General features: G+C 46.2%; 1 protein-coding gene across 3 annotated transcripts in view; it reads right to left on the bottom strand.

Moving 5' to 3' along the window:
• Nucleotides 1–1,578: 1,578 nt before the first annotated feature.
• The window catches only part of Tubgcp2 (tubulin gamma complex associated protein 2), a 24,227-nt gene continuing 10,190 nt past the window's right edge, over nt 1,579–15,615 (bottom strand). For all 3 annotated transcript variants that reach the window (XM_027409057.2, XM_035442125.1, XM_027409058.2), the window contains exons 6-18: nt 14,439–14,646; nt 14,040–14,239; nt 13,412–13,601; nt 12,320–12,465; nt 11,542–11,722; nt 11,024–11,204; nt 7,320–7,492; nt 6,896–7,024; nt 5,172–5,292; nt 4,701–4,844; nt 3,911–4,039; nt 2,376–2,539; nt 1,579–1,789 (exon numbers count right to left, since the gene is read on the bottom strand). In XM_027409057.2, coding sequence (XP_027264858.1) covers nt 1,654–1,789; nt 2,376–2,539; nt 3,911–4,039; nt 4,701–4,844; nt 5,172–5,292; nt 6,896–7,024; nt 7,320–7,492; nt 11,024–11,204; nt 11,542–11,722; nt 12,320–12,465; nt 13,412–13,601; nt 14,040–14,239; nt 14,439–14,646 — 2,102 coding nt within the window. In that variant the 3' untranslated portion in view covers nt 1,579–1,653. The remainder of the gene's footprint in view (nt 1,790–2,375; nt 2,540–3,910; nt 4,040–4,700; nt 4,845–5,171; nt 5,293–6,895; nt 7,025–7,319; nt 7,493–11,023; nt 11,205–11,541; nt 11,723–12,319; nt 12,466–13,411; nt 13,602–14,039; nt 14,240–14,438; nt 14,647–15,615) is intronic.

Genomic DNA, 15,615 nt, shown 5'->3' with positions numbered 1-15,615 from the left:
CCGGAAGAAACTGTGTGGCTGAAAAAGCTAAGCACTCCAGGGGGGCTCTGCTTAACTAGCCAGTCTTGACCGGGCCATCCACCAGTCTTATCATCTGCATAGGGCCAAGAGATCTGCCTCTGGTTCTCACTCCTCCTGAGCACTTCCTCACTCCCCAAGCCCATGGAAGCAGGGTGTGTGTGTGTGGGTGGGGGGTGGGGTGGGGGTGGTGGTGGTGCACAGATATTTAAAACTGGATTCTGCAAAGGACACACCTATTCATAGGAAGGGCAGCTTAGCTAAAGCAGACCACCTTAGAGCAGAGGAGTATCATCATATCAAGGGCATGTTGTCCACTCCAGGACTAAAACAGAAAGCCATTGAGATAAGCAGCCACAACACAACTTGTTAGGTACTTTGCTGAGTAATTCCCTAAAGGCAAGGCTTGCATCAAATGGATAAATGGCATCCAGACCCTGGTTGGGGCAGGAGCTTCCAGCTTGAAGCTTAGCCTACCTCCAAGGATATGACTCAGAGAGTACACCTTAAGGGTCCTTGGTGAAGAGCTGTGCAATCACTGACCAAGAAAGGCTACCTTCAGTCAGGAATAATGCTGCCCCCTAGTGTTCACCAAGGCAGATCCAAAACATGTAGAGAACAGTCCCAACCCCAGGCTCACCTCTCCTACATGGCATTTTCTAATTATATTGTTCCTTGCACAAACAATGTACTTTTACTGTCTGAGGTGGCTAAAAGCTCACGCCGCCCCCCCCCCAGACTGGATTTTAAAGGCAAACAGTTAAGTCTGGGGACATCTTACTCTGGTACAGGCAGCTTCCATTTTTATTTATTTATTGAGTACATGTGTGTGCGCTTGTGGACATGGAAGTGAGAGACTGATTCCAGTTTACTTCCTCTATTATTCTCCATCCTATTTTTAATTTTTACTTATTTATTTAGAGATGGGTATCTTGAGCTCATGATTCAGCTAGACTGGCTGGCCAGTAAGCCCCAGGAATCCTCCTACCTTTATCCCCCAGCTCTGGGAATACAGTGTTCCATTACACTCAACTTTTTATGTAGGTGGTATAATGGGTGAAACTTACATAAATTTCATACTTTAGAAGAGGGGACCTCAACTGAGAAAATGCCCCATAAGGTTGTCCTGTGGTGCATTTCCTTGATTGATGCTTGATATAGGAGGGGCCAGCTCACCCTGGGTAGTGCTGCCTTTGAGCTGGTCCTGGTCCTGGGTGTGATGAAAAAGCAGGCTGAGTAAGCCATGGGAGAAAGTCAGTAAGCAGTACTCCTCCATGGTCTCTGTATCAGTTCCTGTCTCTAGGTTCCTGCCCTGATTGTCTTGTATAATAGACTAGATCATAAGCTGTAGGATGAAACAAACCTTACCCTCTTGGAGTTGCTTTTGCTTATGGTGTCTCATCACAGCAATCAAAGCCCTAAACAAGATGGTAAGGATTTGAACTCATCCTAATACTTGTACAGAAAGTACTTTAGTGACCAAGCCATCTCTTCAGCCCCCCTGGAAAGCCTCTAAAAGGAAATCTAGCCCTTGAAAAAGGGACTCATTGAGCCACAATGGAAACTCAAACCATATTTAACCAGTAATAACACACAACACACATATTCCAGGAAGATGATATTTAAGAAGTGAGCTCATTGTGCAGGGATGGCCACCCTAGGTGTTGGTGCTGGGGGCCCCCTTGGGACAGGCACTTGGGGCGCAGCCTTCTGACTCCTTTCTGCAGACAGACGTTCCAGGCGTTCGGCATAGAAACCATTGAAATCCAGCCTTTAGAGGAGGGAAAGGAGAGTTAGGAAAGCTCTAGGGTAGGGCGGAGTCCAGTCCAAGCTGAGAAGATACACAGGATCTGCCATGGGTTGTCCATGTGGTAACCCCTCTTCTCCCAGTCATGCGACAGACACAACTCAGAGCCTCTTCCAGGCAGAGAGAAGAGCATGCTCCATTTGCCAGTGCATGGGTACACCAGCAGGTTTCAACCCAACACCATGGGTTAGGGGTCCCATCACCTAGCATCTCCTGGCAATGGGAGTCTGAGGGTGCCTAGCAGTGACTTTCAGTGGTAATGACCCTAGAAACTAGGGCATTGTAGGGTGGCACAGGGTACTAGATGGCCCCAATGTACAAACTAGCACTTTTCAAAGGGCAATTCAGGGATAGTACCCAATTCTGAATGAAGTCAGAACCCCTTCTTATCCCATCGATAACCCCATCACCAGATTATTCACAGCTGGCCCCTTCCTTCTTTGGCCTTTGCCCAGAGTAGGGTGTCTGCTGCTGGAGGCTATAGGGAGCAGGGCTACAGTGAAAGCAGATGGCAGGGCTAGGCTTCAAAGTCAGGAAGGGCGTTACTTACCTGGAGATGACGCTGGCCATGCCATGTTCACAGTCACTTGTGCTGTAGACACTTAGTCGGGCCAGCAAATCAAGAAGATGGGCAGAAAAGTTTTTGTCAAAGTTATTGATGGTGGCCTCAAAACCAGAGGCCAGCTGAGGAGTATCCACATACTCAGACAGGTGCTGCAGACAAACCCAAGGGAGCTCAGTATTGGTTACCAGGTGGGCACTTAGCCTCTCTGCCAGCTACAAGGATGCGCTTCCCTTTTTTGTTACTTTGGTTTTTTAGTTTTGAGATGGACTGTTGCTAACATAGCTCAGGCTAACTTGTGATTCCCCTACCACAGCCTCCTGGTGCTGAGATTACAGACATGTACCACCACTTCTGGCTCTCTTTTTTTTGGAGACAGTCTCATGTTGTCCAGACTGGTCTAAAACTCACCCTGAATGCCTGATCCTCTTGTATCTACCCTCCAAATGTTGGGACTGCAGGCACATACAACCATACTCAGTCTCCCTAGTCTTTGAATGAAAGAAGTTGCGATGTTCCCACGTTATGTAAGATGGAAAGTTGGGGCATCAGAACACAGCAAATGGGGAAATACGTAGGGCAGCAGACCCAGCACACTGGGGCTTCTCCAGGCTCACAGCATCGAGAATCAACAGTGATTGATTCAACGGTGAAATCAGAGCTCATTTTAGAGCTGATTTCAGAACTAGTGTGCTTTGCTCCTGGCCATTAAGAAGCAAGGGTAGACCTTATTTCCTTTTGTCCTTGGCTTCTGACCCTCAATTGCTCCCAGACCATCTTCCATTTGCCCACTCATGACCATGAATCCTAAAGGCTGCATAGATCATCTACACCAACTGACTGTTCTAACCAGGGATAAACATTAAGCACCGACTCCAGCCAAGCAAAGCTCTGTGCCCTAGGGTAGCCAGGCACTCCACCCGATACTGTTGTATAAACGGCTTTGTCACACTCTGGAGGCCAGATGTCTGGAGGTTCAGTGTTGAGAAAAGGGAAGACTCTAGTGGCTGTGTTTCAAACCTAACTGCAGGACCCACCTTTTCCCAATCACATGGGTGACAGCCAGAAAAGGGTGATAAATGATTTCTGGTGTGATTGTTTGAAATAGGTGTAGTCTCAAACTTGTTATGGAGCTGGAGCTGGTTCTGACTGACAGATCCTCCTGCCTCCACATCCCAAGAGCTGGGAGTCCAGGGATACGCCACCACACCTGGCTTTATAGTCATCCTGGTTAAGGTTTTCTTTTTTTTTTTTTATACAAATTTATTTATTCTCATTTTATTTACATTGGTGTTTTGCCTGCATGTACATCTGTATGAGGGTGTCAGATCTTGGTGTTAGAGACAGTTGTTAGCTGTCATGTGGGGTGCTGGGAACTGAACCCAGGTCCTCTGGAAGAACAGCCAATGCTCTTAACAGTGAGCCATCTCTCTAGCCCTTGTTTTATTTTCTTAGTTGCAATGCTAATACGTCACAGCTGACTAGGAAGAGGGTCTTTCTGGATAAGACCCAAGGCCACATACCTTCCTGGTAGGCTCCTTCCGGGGACGATCCTCAATCCGCTCAGTCTCCGTGGGTTGTCCTTGCACACTACCCTGCTCCAGTGTCAGTCGGCCTAACTCACTGTCCAGTTTCATGCTCTGTGTAAATTTCTAAGGGTGGGTCACGAGGAAAGGTTATGCTTAGTTCCAGATACTATCCTCCACAGAAGACAGGAAGTACCTACAAGTGCACACTACCCAACCCAGAGACACAGGGACACAAAGCTATAGACAGGATATTAGTGGTCAGCATTTGCAAATCTACATTTCTCAATGATTACCAACTGATTTTCACAAAATCACAGTTGGTTCATGTTTTCCTATATGGGAATTAACATGGCCCCTAAACATCTCAGCAATGGGTTTCACAGCCCTGTCTCTTCTATAAACCATCACCACCTACATCCCCTACCTCCTGTCTGCTCCAAAGTGCTACCTGAAGAGCAGCTGGCTCCTAGCATCCTCCAGCCCACAGACCCCAGGCTACCCTCTGTCCTCTGATATTCTCGGCATTATTTTGGACAAGTTTAACCAAACTTAACATTCAGTTTTGACAAATGAATGCAAGGCATTCAGAAGATGCCTAAGACAGAGACCAGTACCAGGAATACTATGAGAAATAAGGCAGGGCCCCTAGGAAGCTCCACAGCCAGAATGGGAAGGACTGTCCACAAAGACCAGGAGCTCTGCAAGGGCAGAAAGCTGTGGGACAGAGCAGCATGTGGCAATAGCCAAGATAGTAAACATTCCTGTGTTGCTTTCTTGTCCTTACCTGCATACAATTGGTAAACATGACGCACACAGACATGAGCTTGGAGAAAACCTTCAGCAGCTCAGGGTTGGTCAGCATGCAATCCTTCAAGCAGTTGTCAAGGAAACTTGTGTGGTGGCCAAGGACATCGTCAATGTTGGAAGCCTGCAAACAAAGGCCTGAGATTCCCTGAAGATACCTGGCTTTCAGTGCTGGCTTAGCACTCTACTGCCTGGACATTTCCACTGTCTCAATGGGCCCGTGATCTCTTAGAGACCATGTCTCTACCCCTTCCTTCTCTCTCTCCTCTCTCATGCACCATGTTGGAAGGAAGCCCTGTCTGCACATGAGCAGGAAGCAGGCAGATGTGAGACTGTGGACATTTCTGTGGCCACTGACACCTGGCTAGCACATGACAGTGCTATGAAATGCACTTTGGCTGGCAAAGAGCCTTTCAGATGCTATGTATATTTCTGTAGAGCAGAAACTCACAGATTTCAGGTTTTTCTCAAGGATGTGCCAGGTCGGTTCCATCACTTCAAACATCATGTAGTACTGAATATTCTGGACGAAGTTGAGCATTCGCTGCCGCAAAGTGAAAGCACCAGCAAACCTGAGTGCATAAACAACAGTTACTGAGGATTTAATGCAGAATCATCACAGAGCACATGCAGTACACAGAGATGGCTTCTGTTCCCAATCCCACTGCAGAGCAGACTCTCATGATGCCAGCGCTCATGTGCTGATGGTTCAGACACAGGGATAAATGACATTAACAAGGAAGATGCCTCAGTGCCAAAGTCTGAGGACACTCACTTCTGGCTTCATCGGGGTGTTAAGTAAACGTCCTACTCAGCACAACTCTTAATGTCCTGAATCCTGAAAAGACAGTGCCAACTAGCCATACCATGGGGACACACAGCAGGAGTAGAGGTTTAGATGACATGTTCCCAGTAGTGCTGTCTGAGGAGGCTTAGGATGTGCGGCCTTGTTGGAAGAAGTATGCTACTGCGGGTGGTTTTTGAGGTTTCAAAGGAGACTTCTCATCTCCTGCTTTCAATTCAAGCTGTGAGTGCTCAGCTGTTATTCCAGCTGCCATTTCGGCCTGTTTGCTGCCACACTCCCCACCACAGTGGTGGTTGACTCTTATCCCTCTGGAACCATAAGCCCAAAACAGACTTTCTTTTTATAAACTGCTTTGGTCATGGTTTGATCACAGCAGTAGAAAAGTAGCTAAGATATCAGGTAAGTGGTTATACTAAGAACTACCACCATGGCTGCCTCCACACACTTGGTTTTACCAGGGCAATTTTTTTTTTTCCAGATTTCTTTTATTTTTTTATTTTTAAAGATTTTATTTATTTATTTATTATGCATACAGTCTTCTGCCTGCATGCCAGCAGAGGGCACCAGATCTCATTCAAGGTGGTTGTGAGCCACTATGTGGTTGCCGGGAATTGAACTCAGGGCCTCTGGAAGAATAGTCAGTGCTCTTAACTGCTGAGCCATCACTCCAGCTCACAGATTTCTTTTAAATTATGTTTATGTGTGATAAGTTATGTGATAGCCCTACATAAGTGTAAATGCCCACAGAGGCCAGAAGAGGATCCCTTGGAGCTGGAGTTAACAGGCACTAATGAGCTGTTCAATGTGGGTTCTGGGAACAGAACGCTAGTCCTCAGTAAGAGTCAGTAAGAGCATTATATGTTCTTAACTCCTGAGCCACTGCTCCAGCTCCTTGAGGCAAATTTTGTTTTGTTATGTCTTTTCAAGACAAGGTTTCTCTGTGTAGCTCTGGCTGTTCTGGAACTCACTCTATAGACCAGACTAGCCTCAAACTCCAAGATCCACCTGCCTCTGCCTCCTGAGGGCTGGGAATAAAGGTGTGCACACCACTGCCCATCATCCTGAGGCAGATTCTTAAGAAATTTTACCCTCAATCTTTCCTTCAAACATCAGCTAGCTCCATACTCTAGTGTATAAAAGTACTTCCCAGCACTTACTGCTCTATGTACTCAAGAAGAAGGACACAGGGAGGGGCTGTGTGATGCAGACATCTGGAGTCAGCTCTATGAGGATACAGACAGTGAGTTTGCAGCTAGTGTGAAAGTCAGGAAAACAGGTAAGCTACAAGTGACTTTCAAATAATGTTTTCAAAGACCTAAAAAGCAGAGCCACTTTTTTAAGAATGACAGGGAGGGCAAAACAGGACACACCACTTCGCAGAGTGCAGCGCATGCTGCTTGGCAGTCTTGTTGCTGATCCAGACACTGCAGAGCTGTCGCTCCACGTGCTTGCAGTAGAACATGTGGCGGAAGAGCATCTGGTAGCGGGTAAGCGCCTTCCTGCAAAGAGCAGTATGTCAGCAGCCTGGGCAAGGCAGCCTGCGCTGCTGACTGTCTGCAGGGTGGCACCAACAGACAGCAACAACAACCCAGTATCCTCAGCGTGAGGCTGCCCAAGCAGGCAGTTCTGACTTCTACCCAACCCTGCACTGAGCTGGAAAAGCAACTAAGTTTCTTAAATACCATTAAAGGTTAAACACCAACCGAAAAGCCTTAACTAAAAAGTTAGGTCAAGGAATTGCTCAGTGGTGAGCACTTTCTTGACCATAAATGGCCTGGGTCACATAGTCCTCACCTATTGATAATCAGTGACAGGGGCCACTTGACCATGTAGTCAAAGGAGAAGGCCTCCAGACCACTCAGTGTGAGCTCCGTGGGGTCAGCGTGAGTCATTGCCTTCTCCTGCTTGGTCTCAATGGCCAGAACCCGCAAAAGCTGAGTGATGAGGTCATGAGGCATCAGGTCAATCTGGGGAAAAGAGAAGAAATGATGCATACAGAATCGCCTTAACCCTTAGCTTCCCCTGAATGGAGGTGGAAAGCAAGCAAGTTTCTTAAATACTATCAGAAACTAACCAGCCACTGATAACCCTTAATTAATAAGTTATCTTAGAACCAGGAACTCTGAGGCCTACATCTTTAATCCCAGCAATACCAGCACTTGGGAGGCAGAGACAGACTTCTGTGAGTTCAACACTAACCTGGTCTACATAACAAAATTGCAAGACAGCTATGGCTATGTAGAGGCCCTGTCTCCAAAAGAAAAAGTAGCTGGGCAGTGGTGGCACAGGCCTTTAATCGTAGCCCTCGGGAGGCAGAGGCAGGCGGATCTCTGTGAGTTTGAGACCAGCCTGGTCCACAAGGGCTAGTTCCAGGACAGCCTCCAAAGCCACAGAGAAACCCTGTCTCGAAAAACCAACTAACCAACCAACCAACCAAACAAACAAACAAAACAAAAGAAAAAGTAAGGTTGGGATTTATGTATTACACTGGTGAGCACATGTGTGAAGTCCTAGGTTCTGTCTATACCACCACACAGGAAAAAATTACATCAAAACACCTTCCATTAAAATGGAAGAGAAAATACAGGAAGCTTACCTTATTATTATTATTATTATTATTATTATTATTATTATTATTATTATTATTTTTAATGGTTTTTTGAGACAGGGTTTCTTTGTGTAGCTTTGGAGCCTATCCTGGCACTGGCTCTGGAGAGCAGGCTGGCCTTGAACTCACAGAGATCCGCCTGCCTCTGCCTCCCGAGTGCTGGGATTAAAGGCATGCACCACCAATACCCAGCAGAAGCTTACTTTTTAAGGACTTATTTTTATATTATGTGTATATGTGAGCATATGTTTGTATGTATGTATGCATGCATGCATGTATGCATGTATGTACATATGTATAACCTGTGAACATCTGGTGCCTGTGGAGTGAGAAAAGGGCATCAGGTCCACTGGAACTAAAGACACAGGCTGCCCAGTGTGGGTGCTGGGAACCAAACTCAGGTTCTCTACAAAAGCAGCAAACACTTTTGTGCTGGCTAGTTTTCTGTCCAATTTATACAAACTTGAGTCATGTGGAAAAAGGGAATCTCAATTAAGAAAATGCCTCTAATTGGCCTATGTATGGAGGGTCTGTAGTGCATTTTATTAGTGATTGATGTGCCCATTGTGGGGTGATGCTATCCTTGGGTTGGTGATCCTGGGTTTTAAAAGAAAGCAGGCTGATAAGCCATGAGGCACAAGGCAGTAATCAGCACTCCTCTGTGGCCTGTTCATCAACTCCTACCTCCAGGGTTCTCCCAGTTTATAGAGTTCTTGCTCTGACTTCCCTCAGTGATGGAAGTGATGTAGTAAATAAATCTGTCCCCGCAAGCTGCTTTTGGTCATGGTATTTATCACAGCAGTAGAAACCTAAGATAACTCCAAACCACTGAACCATCTCTCTATGCCTAAAATAACATTTTATTTTTTAAATAATCTTAAAATTTTTATTTACTTATTTTAATTAAATATACGGACTCTGCCTGTATATTTGCCTGCATACCAGAAGAGGGCACCAGATCTCACGATAGATGGTCGTAAGCCACCATGTGGTTGCTGGGAATTGAATTCAAGACCTCTGGAAGAGCAGTCCAGTGCTCTTAACCTCTGAGCCTTCTCTCCAGCCCCCTAAAATAACATTTTAAATGTTTCTGCTGCTGTTGTTATAAGTGAGAAACCATAAGGGGAAACTCAGTAAATCTTAGGAGTGAGGACCTTTTATTTTACCTGTGAAGATGAAGCATACTTGGTGAGATGACAGTAATTTTTATGGACAAACAGTACTGTCTACAATATTGATTATTAAAATACTTATTAAGAGCCAACCACATGTCAGTGTGACATGGGTTCCTATAAGACATAAATGACACAGAATATAAAAGACAAGAAAAAAATAAAGTGCAAAAAATAAAGGAAGAAAAAACACAAACAGTCCATGAACAAATCAAATGCTCACCATCTCCTAACAGTCATTAAAATGTAGATCACTCTAATCCTGCTTGTCAAAGTAACACAGATGGGGACATCAGGTGAGCAGACATAACTTTCATGTGCCTCATAGACAGCACCTGAGATGGCTCTTGTGTGGTCCACCTGGATGATCAGGCCACAGACTGTCACTAAGAATGTATCCCATAAAGTTACTCCTGTACCAACAAGAGATCCAGAAATATATGAGATAAAGAAGAGCAGAACTGCAATGAAAAATGAAGTTCTATGAGAACAACGGAGACTAAGGCCCACTCTCGGTAGTAGATGGAAGCCTCCTGAACTGCACTAAGAACCATCCAAGACTTGCAAAGAGAGGAAGAACCTGTGGAATCCCAGGACACACTGTGATACTTTACAACTGATACTACACAAAGCATACTCTGCAAGCCTGGCAACTGAAGTTAAAACTAAGTAACAGTCTGGAAATATGGCTCAATAATCAATGATTAAAAGCACGAACTGTTCTTCCAGAAGGCCTAGGTTCATTTCCCAGCACGCACACAGTGGCTCACAACTTTCTGTAACTCCAGTTCCAGGGGACTGGATGCTCTCTTCTGGCCTCTAAAGGCACATGTGGTGCACATACACACTTGCAGGCAAAATACACACATAAAATAAAATAAACAAAATTAAAAAAAAAACAAACAAACCAAAAGATCCTAAGTAAAAGGAGAAAACCCTGAAAATTAAACAAATCACTAGAGAAGAAATCATGAGAAAATTACAGAATCTCTTGAAACAAATGAAAACAGCATGCTAAAATAGTCTTAACTTCAAAACTCAAGAAAATAAAAAGAGAAACCAAGTTAACAGAAACAATAGAAACAAAGAATAAATAGAAAGGGAGAAAAGTAAAAAACAAAACAAAAAACCCCAAGACTGAATTCTTAAAAACATCAATGGAACTGACAAGCTTTCGTTACGTGAGGGAGGAAAAAAGACTCGGACTACCGGCCACAGAGAGATGGAAGTGAAGCTCTTCCTGCCAGCTTTCTAAACCATAATAGCTCTCTGCACTGCACGAAACAGCAAACACACACCCTGTTGATGGTGACAGAAACACACAGGTATGCAGGATGAACTCTGGACACCCAAGTTATGAAAGTCGTTGACCTGCATGAGATAGAGCCTTGATGCAGTATCTCCCAGAAAAAAGAGCCCAGTGACAGTAACTCACCCACTCCCCAAACCTAAGAACATACAAAGGAAGGAAGGATCTCCACACACTCTGTGAGGTGAGGCGAACATCATCTGGCACAGGTATGGACCAAACCCACAAGAAAAGTACACACCAGTATCCCTTGTGAGGCCAGACTCAAGGACAAAATGCTTACAAGCATATTTCAGAATGCTCTCTGAAATAAGGACGAACACACGGTGGGGCACCTTGACTGGCCCTGTTATGTGCGCACTCCAGTGTCTCAGAAGCCATGTGCCCTGATGGCGAACACTACACTTACCTTGAGGTCATCTTTGAAGGGGTCAGTGTTGGCAGTGCTCATTCGCAGGGCCAGCTCCAGCAGAGCCTCCAGGCGTGTGGGTGTGATGTCCTCTACTGGCTTCCTGAGCTCCTCCTCAGTGAGGTCCATGAAGTGCACGAAGAAATCCCCCTGGTCCATCAGGAAGTAGCGCTTGATGGACCTGTGCGGGGGTGGGGGGTGGGAATGGATGTGTGTGTGTGTGCTGTTGAGCATACAGCCTGACCCTAGCCTTCAACATATAAATCAGGGGCCTGTCAGCTCTCAGTGGGACATGGAGCTACTGCTCGGGCATGGCAGGGGAGAGGCTGACAGTAAGGAGCTGTGAGACTTGTTGGCTTGGACAGTATAGAGAACTAAGACCCTCACACTGGGGCTGCAGAGCCTTGCAGAGTCACCCCCCCTGCCACTCCCCAACCCCCTCCCACCCACTCCTGCTACAAAAGTTACTAAAAGGAACATTCTACTCTCAGCCACATGGCTACAAAGTGAAGTCCAACCTTAGATGGGCCACCAGCTCCTTCTCCTCCATGAGGAAGTCGAGCAGCACCTTGCTGGCATAGTTGAATGCCTTCTCAATCTGTTCCACATATGCCCGCTCTTTGAGTGTGTAGATGATCTCTTTGGCTACAGGACATGTGACATCATGACCACATTCTCTGACCACATTTAGATATTTTCCTGAAAAAAAATAAAAAGAGGAAAGTGGATTTAGTATCACTGTCTCAGGCCTGGACCTTTATGACGCCAATCAAACATAAGGTAGTGGGCTAAACATGAGGTGCAATCTGTTTCCTATCCCTGAAAAGATTGTGCAATAGTGACCTGCAATGGTTCTTCAGCACTGTACTTCATGGGAAGGATTTTGAAAAAGCCCCAGGTTGCTAAATCATCTCCTAGCCCTTTCTCATTCTGCTCAGCTCTCAGAGCACAGCACACATGCCAAGGCCCCAAGGACTTGCCCAAGTATCTACATCAGGCCCTAACCTGTGCAATGAAACTAAAAGATGCAGCTGGTCTGGGAGGTGTGGGTTCCTCATGGCTTTACTTGATATGTGATGAAGTTTTAGATATTAAAACCTAAGATAGAAAGCTATGCCTAAGGCAGACAGCTTCCTAATCGGGGGAAGAATGAAGCCATGGAGAGCTAGGAACTACCAGTGGCTAGCAGCTCAGGGTAATAGGCCATTCCCAGATAGTCTTCTCCAGGTGCAGAGGGGATAGAAGGCTGTGAAGAGGCCACTCACCTCCCTAGAGAGAGGTCCAAACAGTAGTTACCTGTGCTGAGGATCTTGCCTGCCACCTTCTGCAGGAAGGATGGGATCTGCTGTGGCAGCACAGTATAGCGCTGGTCCCAGTACTTGTCGTTGTAATCCTCCTGGATCTTCTCCTTCCGCAGCTCGTGCTCCTCCACCATGAACTCACTGGAAGTTACACAGTGTCTTAGGGCACTACAGGGCAAGCCTGGCCAACTTTGAGGTGGTCATATACTTCCAGAAACATTCTGCATAACCACTGTGAGTTGATTAACTCTAGCCTCACTTGGGAGCAGGTGTCTACTTTGAGGAAGAGCTAGGTGGCTTCTTCCCTACTCTTCCATTATGGTCAAAGGACAGACACAGAATGACTTGTCCTGGGTATGTGATCCTATCACCAACCGAATCAGACCCTTCCCACTGAGGTTCAAGAACCACTGTAGTTAGATGGAAACTGCATTTCTTTCTTTCTTTTTTTTTTTTTTCCTAAAGATTTATTTATTGTATGTAGAGTGTTCGGCCTGCATATATGCCTGCAGGCCAGAAGAGGGCACCAAATCTCATTACAGATGGTCATGAGCCACCATGTGGTTGCTGGAAGAGCAGGCAGTGCTCTTAACCACTGAGCCATCTCTCCAGCCCTGGAAACTGCATTTCTTACTAGGCTCACCACACTAGATTCTTTAATGTGGCCCCTCAGTAAAAAAATACAAAGACTTATGGAAACAATAAAAAAGAAAAAGCTACAAAGAAGAAAACAAAACAAAACAAAAAAACCACAAGACCCACTCTGTGATAGAGCACATGCAAGGCCTGGGTTTCATCCCTAGTACAACAGAACAGAGCTCTCTGTGAACAGTTATTTGCTTTATATGTTCGAAGGCATCAAGCTGAAGTGGCACACACCATCACAGGGAGGGCTCCAGACTGAGACACTGATGTTCCTCATTCAATAGGATGAAGAAGCCACTGAAAGGCAGTTGAGTGAGTGACACACTACCTCAGCTCTTAGCCAACTATTGTGCTGAGGACTTGTGTCTGGCATGTCCCTTCTCAGAGGTTATCACACAGTGGAGAGTCCAGGAGAAAGGTGCCTGGCACCCGTAGGCCCTACCTGTATGGGTCATGAATGATGCCCCTGTAGATCCACTTCTCCAGGATCTCAAAGTAGGGTGCACTGGCTGCCTTGGTCAGGTAGAGACACAGCTCTTGTGCCTGGCTGTCCCCGGTGTAGTTGAAGCTCCTATCATGGAGAAGGCTCAGTGTTGATCCGCCTACACACTCGCCTTTATCCACTGAGGTAGCTGTGGGTAGAAAGGGGTGGCTCACTACCCAGGTGTCCATGCACCCCTGGGAGGCAGGCATGACTCCTCCCAAGACGCCATGCTCAAATGCTGAAACTACAGCTGCTAATGAGGCCTATCAAGAAAAGCTTCCAGACTTGATATGGCGGCACACACCCAAATCTCAGCACTTGGGAAGCTGAAGCAAGACAACTATGAGTTAGAGGCCAGTGTGGACTACATAGTTGAGTTTGCTACCAACCTAGAATATATAATGAGACCCTGACTCAAAAAAACAAGAAAAATACTCTGGAGCCTTCCTTCTACAGTTCACTAAAACAAGATGTGACAAGAGCTTTGCCTTGTCACCACCCTGTCACCAGAGAGTGAAATATGAATGGCCTGCCATACACTGCCTTAGGGAGCCCCAACTGCAGTCCCTCCACCAGCAGTCCGCACCAAGAGAGGCCAGGATGTCGATGGTCCGCATGGCTGGCTGGATATAGAACCAGAGCTTCTGCAGTGACAGAAGGCCCTGCCTGTGCAGCTGTTCCAGTTGTGTGACCAGGATCAGGTATTCCTTTACTAGGGTCTTCATGGCAGCAGCCAAGGCATGGTTCACCTGCCCATATTCGAATGAAGACTTCTCCTCAATGAACCTATAGCAAAGATACATGGAACGTCCTGGGGAAGAGCTAAATTTCCAAACAGAAGTCAAGCCCATTAAGAGTTAAACTGAGTCAGGATAGGGATCGGTGACTCACAGACTCTTCAAAACTTGTTAGGAAGGAGGAAGAATCTCAAGCTAGGGAAGGACCTGTTTCATTAGGGAGGCAGCTGGTCATACTAGGGACCCACCTGGTTACAGTAGAATAGCTGGCAGCCACAGGGAGGATTCTGTTTACCAGCTCTCGGATGGACAGGTCCAGGTTGGGGTCCACAAGGAAGGTACGGTTCTGCCTCCCAGCCAAGGGCTGAGCAGTGATATACCTGCCATCCACACCCACAAGCACATAGAGCAGATCTTCCACCACTGCTGATTCCTGGGAGGTCAAGGGCAGGGTACCTGCAAGGCAGAGGCAACACTAGAGTATGGCTCCCATGCCGCTGGCTTCTTAACCTTACTTATCAACCTTCTCTGTAATGCCTTGTACACAGATGGATGGAGAGAGGAAGTGACTCCCTGGTATGCTTTGAATATAAACATATTCCACATGTCATGTTGAATGTTTGATCTCCAGTTGGTAGCTCTAGAAACCTCAGGACACAGGACTTAGTTATAGGAAGTAGGACACTGGGGGTATACCTTTGAAGGTTATACAGGATCCCCAGCTCTATCTTTTGTTTTGTTTTTTTGTTTTGTTAAGACAGGGTTTCTCTGTGGCTTTGGAGGCTGTCCTGGAACTTGCCCTTGTAGACCAGGCTGGTCTCAAACTCACAGAGATCCGCCTGGCTCTGCCTTCCGAGTGCTGGGATTAAAGGTGTGCACCAGCACTGCCTGGCTCCCCAGCTCTATCTTTAATCAGTTTCCTGTCCACAAAATGAGCAGCCTTTCCACCACACACTCCTGATATGGTGCCTCATCTGAAGGCCCAGAATCAACAGAGCAAAGGGCATTAGCTAAAATATCTGAAACAGGGGGATGGAGAGATGGCTCTGCGGTTAAGAGCACTGCCTGCTCTTCCAAAGGTCCTGAGTTCAATTCCCAGCAACCACAGGGTAGCTCACAACCATCTGTAATGAGATTTGGTGCCCTCTTCTGGCCTGCAGGCATGTATGCTGGCAGAATACTTTACACATTAATAAATAAATCTTAAAAAAAAAAAAATCTCTGAAACAGTGGGCCTTCCCACCCCCACCTCTGCAAAACCCTTCCAAGTTTAAGTTATTCTGATCACTGAAAAAGTCACTAATATAGAAAGTTGGTACCAACAAGTTCTGTTGTTGCTGTGACTAAATAAACCTGGCCAAGTGGTTGTAGTTTGTGGGAAGAAAGCAGAAATGTTTAGAAATGCAGGCTGGAGGAGCTAGAATT

Source organism: Cricetulus griseus, chromosome 3, assembly GCF_003668045.3.
Source record: "Cricetulus griseus strain 17A/GY chromosome 3, alternate assembly CriGri-PICRH-1.0, whole genome shotgun sequence".
Taxonomy (NCBI): Eukaryota; Metazoa; Chordata; class Mammalia; order Rodentia; family Cricetidae; genus Cricetulus; species Cricetulus griseus.
The sequence above is the reverse complement of the archived record's forward strand: the minus strand, read 5'-3'. Positions and strand labels throughout refer to the sequence as shown.